The sequence below is a fragment of the Oxyura jamaicensis genome, chromosome 18 (genome assembly GCF_011077185.1).
Source record: "Oxyura jamaicensis isolate SHBP4307 breed ruddy duck chromosome 18, BPBGC_Ojam_1.0, whole genome shotgun sequence".
Classification (NCBI taxonomy): Eukaryota; Metazoa; Chordata; class Aves; order Anseriformes; family Anatidae; genus Oxyura; species Oxyura jamaicensis.
In genome coordinates this window covers 6234269-6241477 of record NC_048910.1, presented here as the reverse complement: position 1 = coordinate 6241477, position 7209 = coordinate 6234269, and the positions used below count along the sequence as shown (strand labels likewise).

The 7209-nt window shown below is 66.7% G+C and overlaps 2 protein-coding genes across 2 annotated transcripts in view; both read right to left on the bottom strand.

Annotated features, from left to right (window-relative positions):
• Positions 1-169, bottom strand: part of LOC118176012 (CMRF35-like molecule 1) — a 4737-nt gene extending 4568 nt beyond the window's left edge. Inside the window, exon 1 of the mRNA XM_035342722.1 lies at positions 35-169. Coding sequence (XP_035198613.1) covers positions 35-153 — 119 coding nt within the window. The 5' untranslated portion in view covers positions 154-169. The remainder of the gene's footprint in view (positions 1-34) is intronic.
• Positions 170-2615: 2446 nt separating this feature from the next.
• LOC118176010 (CMRF35-like molecule 2) lies at positions 2616-7209 on the bottom strand. Its single transcript, XM_035342721.1, has 8 exons — positions 7203-7209; positions 4912-4986; positions 4340-4669; positions 3694-3829; positions 3324-3433; positions 3130-3191; positions 2853-2963; positions 2616-2762 (listed from the first exon to the last, which is right to left on the bottom strand). Exons 1-8 carry the CDS (start codon positions 7207-7209, stop codon positions 2616-2618), a joined length of 978 nt encoding a protein of 325 aa, XP_035198612.1.

Below are 7209 nucleotides of genomic sequence, written 5' to 3'. Positions count from 1 at the left end.
TGCCGGGAGGCACAGAGCCGTGCAGGCGAGCAGCACCAGCCCCAGCCACATGGCCAGGCTGGCCTTTGGCACCCTTCGGGGAGCCCTCCGGCCAGACATGCTCCTCGGTGCCTCTCGGGGGCTTCGCTTCCTCTTTTGCCAGTGGCTCAGCATCACTCACTGGTGGAGGCCAGGCAGCTGCATGGGAACCTCTGGTGTCAGCTGATTTCCCACATCCTCTTCTTGCACCAGCAGCACTCCCAGCCCCCGTGCCTGGCCCCCACATTGCGCCCCTGCCCCATCGCTTCCCCTTGCCCCCGGGGAGCCCCCACGGTGGGTGCAGCCCTACCCCTCCGTGCCTCGCTGCCGCGCCGCGCGGTGCCTCCAGACAGCGGGGCACACAGCGGGGTCTGCACCCAGGGGGGCTCAGCCCTGTGCAGGGACCCCCTGAGCCCCAAACATGCCCCGTCCCTGCTGCCCTGGCCGGGACGTCCCCTCCCATCCCCACCCCTTGTCCCCTGGCTGCAGCAGCCCCCCCAGCCTCCTCCTTCCTCCTTCTCACCGACTTGCTGATCCTGCGGTTTGCTGAGCAAATCCCTCAGCAGAAGGGGAGCTGGGTGGGTGCGCAACAGGGTGGGTGAAAACTGGCCGATGGGCCGGGCTCGAAGGGTTGTGGTGCCTCAAAGGGTTGCAGGGCCTCAAAGGGCCGTCGTGCCTCCAAGGGCTGTGGTGCCTGGGTTACATCAGGCTGTTGGCCAGTCACTCGTGGGGCTCCCCCGGGCTCCGTTCCAGGGCCAGTTCTCCTCCAAGACCTGGATGCAGAACTCGAAGGCATTTGCAGGTGATGCTAACTTGGGAGGAGCTGTTCGCGCCCCAGAGGACGGAGAGGCCCTCGCGCACAGCCCCGCTGCTGGCACCGCCCGCGGCGAAGGTGAGGAGGGAGCTGTAAGGCACGCTCCTTGAGGTCTGCCCTGGTCTGACAGCACTGAGGGTGCCCCTTGGTGGAGACACGGCCTGGCCCTGGATCCTGGCCCCCTGGATCCTGGTCCCCAAAGCGGGCTCTCTGCAGACCACGGATCCGTCCTGCTGCTGGGAACGAGCTGGGGGAGAAGTGGGAAGGGCGCAGCGACGCTGGAGGGACGCAGCTCCCAGGCTCGGCCAGCTGCAAGGGAGCCTGGAAATGGGCGTTTGGCTCCACCCGGCAGGGCTGGCGCTGCTGAGGGCTCCTCTCCCCGCAGCGGGGCTCAGCCAGGTGCTCGTGTCCCCCCCAGGACACCAAGTCCCCCAAACGGGGCTCCCTGCACGTCCCCAAGTGTTCGTGTTGGCAGCCCCCGGTGCCCTGACCAGAGCTGGCAGCTGGAGGAGGACGTGGGCAGACAGACAGACAGCAGCAGGATACCCAGGTTATTGCAAAGTGCCTTTCCTCAGCAGCTCCAGCTCAGCAGACGCAGGCTCTCTGCACCCCGAACCCTCCCCGCTGCAGCCTTGGGGGGATCCGGCAGCAGTTTGGGCTTTGCAGGGGGAGAGGTGCCTGGTGCTGGGTGTGGGGCAGGGGGGCAGGGGGATGCCCCGGGACCGTCGGGGCGGGCAGGCTGCACGATGCCCCAGACAGCTGCAGGTTTCCCCGGGGGCTGCATCTCCTGCGCGGGTTCCTCACCCACACGGCCGTGCACACCAGGGCCAGCGCCACGGGCACCTTCAGGCTGAGCAAGAGCAGCAGGCAGGTGATGGGCAGCCCGCCTCATCGCCACAGGACTCCTGCCCCTCTGGAAAAGGGGGAAAGGGAGACCCCGCCGGAGGCTGAGGCAGCTCCTTCCCCGTGTGCTGCCCTTCCGTCCCCCGCCTCCCACACCGTCCATCCCCGTAGGGTGAGAGGAAGCTCGGTGTTCTCCTCTGGCCGTGGGCTATCTCCCTTCCCACAGACCCGGGGGGCTGGCCGGGAGCTGCCCTCCACCCTCCCGGCCCCTGGCTCACGGCAGATAACCTCCAGATGTAACTTCAAGAAGCGGCCGGCGGCCGCCAACCTGCTTTCTGCTGGTAAACCTCCCCAGGAAAACTGGCAGCAAAGCCTCACCGCCACATCCCCAGGTCCCTCTCCTCTTTCCTTGCTCTGAGCTTTGTTTCCCCTCACCCTGGTGCCCCCGAGCACCCACCGGCACGGCCCCAGCACCACCGGGGTCCCCGGGGCCCCTCTTTCACCCGGAGGGTCCCAGAGGCGTGCTGAGCCCCAGCAGGGAGGTCCTTTCTTGCCATTTATCTAAATTTAAAGCAACCCATTTACATCCAAGGCAGGAAAACAGCCCAGACACCAGCGTGCGAAGGAATCGGATGTTTTTTTCCCATCTGGAGGCGTTGGCCAACCCGCAGAAGCAGCAGCAGGAGGCTGGGACGGAGCGGGGACGCACTGAGGGTGGGGAATTGGGGTGTCCCCGGGCTCCGGGGGCTCTGTCCATGGGCAGAGGCTGTCAAGCTGCTGAGATCCTCCCGTGATGGATCCACAGCCTCTGGTGAAGCTCATTCCCATCCTGCAGCCCCCCTGTCCCCTGCCCAGCTCGGAGCAAAGCGCCGGTGTGTCTGCAGGGGACCACCTGGGGACCCCGCTGCCCGCCCGCGGCGCTCCCTTAGGAGCAGAGGAATTAATTTCCTCGCTGGGCGCCGCGGCCGGGCCCCCCCCTGCTCCTGTCGTGGCACAAGGTGTTGGTGTAGAAGTTCTCATCCTCCGGCTCGGCGTCCTGCTCCATGGCACTGCTGCCGTGCCGCGGGGGCGGTGTGTCCCCAGGGTCCTGGTGCACGGCAGGGGCTCAGCAGGCGGCACGGCACGGCCGGGTGCTGCAGGGCTTCCCGGTTCCCTGCTGCCCATGCTGGGCTCTCACCTTTGTCAGGTCCAGCTCGTTGTCGTAGACGTTGTCCAGCTCCCTGGCAAAGGCAGGCTTGGAGGGGGTCGGGGGGGGGTTGGAGCGAGGGGGCAGCGAGTCCCCAAAGTCCTGAAATGGGCAGCGGGGTCAGGGGGCAGCCGGCCCTGCTCCCTGCATGGCTCAGCCCCACGGGCTCCAGCCGTGCCCCCGGGCACCCAGAGGAGCCCGAAGGCTGCAGCTGCAGGGGGGGCTCGCGGGGACCGGTGGTCCCACTGGGGGCTCGCCGGGCACTTGCCAGATGGTGCAGCTGCGCCTGGTCCTTCGGATTAGATCTCACCGCTCCCAGGGGTCTCCTGTCTGGGGGCAGAAGGAGCCGTGGCAAAGCAGCCCAACCCCCTCCACGTTCCCCAGCTCCTGCCCCGCTCAGCTCCCCAGGATGGGTCCCGCTGTGCCTGGGACGGGTGCGGTGGCACCCTTGGGTGCCCTTACCTTCCCTCCTCCTCCACAGGGCGTAGATGAGCCCGGCAGAGCCGGCCACAGCCAGCAGGGAGAGCAGCACCGCCGTGGGCACCAGGGCACTCAGGGCTGACCCGGGGGGGCTGGAGGCAAGGGAAGAGGAGCTGGGCTGTTTGTGTCTCCCCCCCCCGTCCCCCCTGGAGGCTGGCAGCATGCTCCTGCAGCCCCCTGCCCACCGCAGGATGGGCCACGAAGCAGGGACACCAACCTGGGGCCACACTCGGGGCTCTGCTGCTGCATCACCCCCCAGAAAATATGGCTCCAGAGTGTCCCCACGAGCCCCCCAGTGCAAGGACCCCCACGGCCCCCCAGGTCTGCGAGCCCCCCGCCCCGCGGTGCTCACCCCGTGGCAGTGGCGTTGGTGATGTTGGCCGTGTAGAGGAGCTCGGTGGTGGCATCGGAGGGCCCGGGCGAGAGGGGGGCTGCAGGGTTTGCAGGCACAGCTCGTACGGACGCGTCAGGGGTGGTCCTGGGGGGAGCTGGGGTCCCTCATGTCCCACCAGCAGGAGGTGAGCACTTGCCCGTACCACCCCCAGCCCTTGCCCCTGCCCTGTTCCCAAGGGGTCTCCTTCCCTGCAGCTCCCCGTGGAGAGGCATCTCTCCGGGTGCCAGGAACCAAGGCTTTCCCGAGGCGGCAGGGCTTGGTTCTGCCCCTTTTCCTCACCCAGGAGCTCAGACTTTGCATCCCAGAGCTGCTGTGGTTTGCAGAGGCCAGCTGGTGGCAGCTCTCTGGCTACAGCAACCGGGAGCCCAAATAATGACCCAGGACTGGCCTCGGTGCTGCAAACCCCTGCATGCACCTACGAGCATCCCTTGACCGAGGGACCCATCACCGCCGCCGCCCTGCCACTGGTTTGTACTGGGTGCCAACCAACACCAGCAGAGCCAGGCAGCTGTTCCCTGCACCGTTTCTCCCGGACACATCCCAGCACCTCCCCCAAAACGCTTTCCCCTACAAAAAAAAACACCAACAAAACGCCAGCGCTCACCTGGCAAAACCCTGATGGTAACCGGCGTCATGATGTCCCTGCCCGCCCGCTCCACCCCGCACCAGTAGCTCCCAGCGTCCTCCTCCCAGAGCTCCTCCAGGGTGAGCAGGACGAGGCAGAAGACGTGGTTGTCCGTGATGGAGACGCGGCCGCGCTGTCGGGGCGCTTCTCGCCCCGCGGTCTCCACCACCTTGCGGCAGGAGTCCCGCGAGGCCCCGCGGCACCAGTACTTGTTGTAGCCCTGGTAGCCGGGCGCGTACCAGCAGTGCAGGGTCAGCGCCTGGCCCGTGTGGCCGCTGACCTCCCGGGGGGCTATGAGAGCCTGGCACGCTGCGGAGAAGCCAAATGGTGACGGAGAGGAACCATCCGTGGTCCGGAAAGGCACCCTCCCTCCAAGCTGCTCCTTGTCGGCTCGCTTTGGACGGTGAGAAATCAGAACTTTTTGGAAGACCCCATCTGCCTGCTTTTAGCCCCAAAAGGCTGCGGTGATGGGAAGCTTCAGCTCCGGGGCTGGTACCCGAAGGGGAGCCCGCACCGCTGGGGGGGCTCGGCAGCTCTGCGCCCGTCCTCACCTGGGAGAAGGAGCCAGCCCCAGCCCGGCCACGTCCCCATCATCCTGCTCCGCTCCAGGGGCCCGCGAGCATCAGCTGCTCTCAGGGGAGTGAGAGGTCAGGGGAGGGAGGCAGGGGGTGCGGAGCTGGTGCTCAGCCTCGGCGATTTTCTGCTGCTGCTTCCTTGCTCGTGCAAGCCGCAACCGCAGCGCTGGTTATTTTTGTCTGGGAGAGTTTCAGCTTGGGGCTGGGGGGGGGTCTGCTGGGGGGATCGAGGCTTTGGGGTGCTTTCTGCAAACTGGCCCGCCTGGAGGCTGGGTGCTGGGGGCAGCAGGGAGGGTGGCAGCAGGAGGAACACAGCCCCGAGCCTGCCCCCGGTGCGGGGACGTGGAGCCCGTGCACGAATGCAGGGGGGTGGCACGGGAGGGCAGGGGCCTCACCCCGAACTGCTGCAGGGAGGGGATGGAGCACAGGGAGGGGATGGAGCACAGCGGGGGGATGTGCTCTGAGCTCTGCCCAGCTTTAAATGCCAAGCTGGAGCAAAACCAGCACGGGAGCTCCAAGCCTTGGTGCACCCTGGGCAGTGCTGGGGAGTGGTGCTGCACCCAGATGCAGCCTCCTGGGGGCTCGGAGGGCTCAGCTCAGCCCCTCGGCTCTGTCTGGGCTCTGGCAGGGTCGCTGCCTCTCCCCACTTGGGTTTTATCATGGGCCTTACAGCACCGAGCAGGGCACAGGATGACGGTCCTGGGGGCCACAGGGAAGCGCCTGCTGCTCTCCTGCCACGAGAGCTTGTTGGGGGGGCCTGGGCCACCCTCGGGTGCCAGCAGCACCCAGAACGGGCTCCCCTCGTCTGCAGGTTCCCTTCCCTCACACAGACCCAGAGCTGCCGAGCAGAGGTGGGTGCTTGGCAGGGGCACAAACGGAGCTGAACCCCAGCGTGGCCCTCCCCTGACCCCCCCGGAGTCCCTGCGCACCACAGCGGGAGCTCCTTTTTGCACCAGCCTCCTGGGTTTTCTTCCTCTTCCCAGAACTGCCGCGCTTGTTTCCATTTCACAACCAGGTGCCTACGTCCTGGTGATGGGACCTGCTCAAAGCAGGACCTTTCCTGGGGGCTCCAGCCTGGGACAAGGGGCTGAGACCCCAAAACCCCTGCAGGAGACTCGTTATGGGGCCAGCACCTCTCAAGGGGCGCACGCACGATGGGACCCCACAGACAGGGCGTCGGGGGCCACCCCAAGGCCCCCCCCTTCCTTCCCACGCTGCTTTTTGGCCCGTTGGCTCTACGTGAGGAAGCAGAAGGAAGGAAGTGAGCCTGCAGGTGAAAATACAGCAGCCGGCAGGGCTGTGCAGGAGCAGGGTGACCGCAGCACCCGCAGCAGCGTCTCCTCCGTGGGGCACCGGGGCAGGGCAGGGGACTGAGGCCACATCTCCGCCCCGACACCGGCTCCCCCTTCCTCCCCTCGGGCTCTTTCTCACCGCACACGAGAACCGCAGAGGATAAAATAACCCCGAGGCTGCCTGCTGCATGCTGGGCTCGTCCCATCCAAGCAACCCCCGAGCGCAGCCGGCGCTGCGTCCTCCGGTCACCCATGGCCGGGGTGCTGGGCTGAGGTGCCGGGCTTCTCACCCCTGCTTTGGGGGCGTTTGAAAATCCCCCAGACCCTGATCTTTGCTCATTTAATGCCTGGCAATGGGATGGGGAGATGCAGAGCTGCTGGCCCATGGTCCCCGGGCACGTCCAGCCATGGGCACAGTGACGAGCAGGGGTCCCCCCGTCTCCTGCATCGTGGTGCTGGGGTCACATCTGTGGGATGTGGGGCACCTCGGTGCGACAGGCAGGGCCCCTGGCAAGAGGAAAGCTGGTGTAGGGGAAGGAGCCTGACCCCAAAATGGGGCGTCTCTCCCTGCAGCACCCCAAAAAGGGGCAGCTCCCCCCACTGCATGGCTGGGAGCGACATTTCCCAACCCCAGATCCTGCCATTTAATCGGGGGAGGATGCTCCCCAAGCAGTTCCCGCAGCAGGGCTGAGCCGGGAGCCCCCCAGAGCTGCAGCCTCGGGCTGGGGTGCACGGGGGGGGGGCTCCAGCTCCTCTTTGCAGGGGGGGTAAAATTCACCCCGGCCCCTCGAGGGGCTTGGCTGAGCACCAGCACGCTCAGCACAGCTCGGGCACCGGGGGCAGGATCCCCCCAGTTGTGTTGAAGTCTCCCTGGGCAAAATTCACCAATTATTTTTCAGAGCCCCCCGACTCAATACCAGGATCCGGGGGTGGGAGACGCTCTCCTCTTCCTTGCCCCCCCGGTGCGGTGCGTACGTCTCAT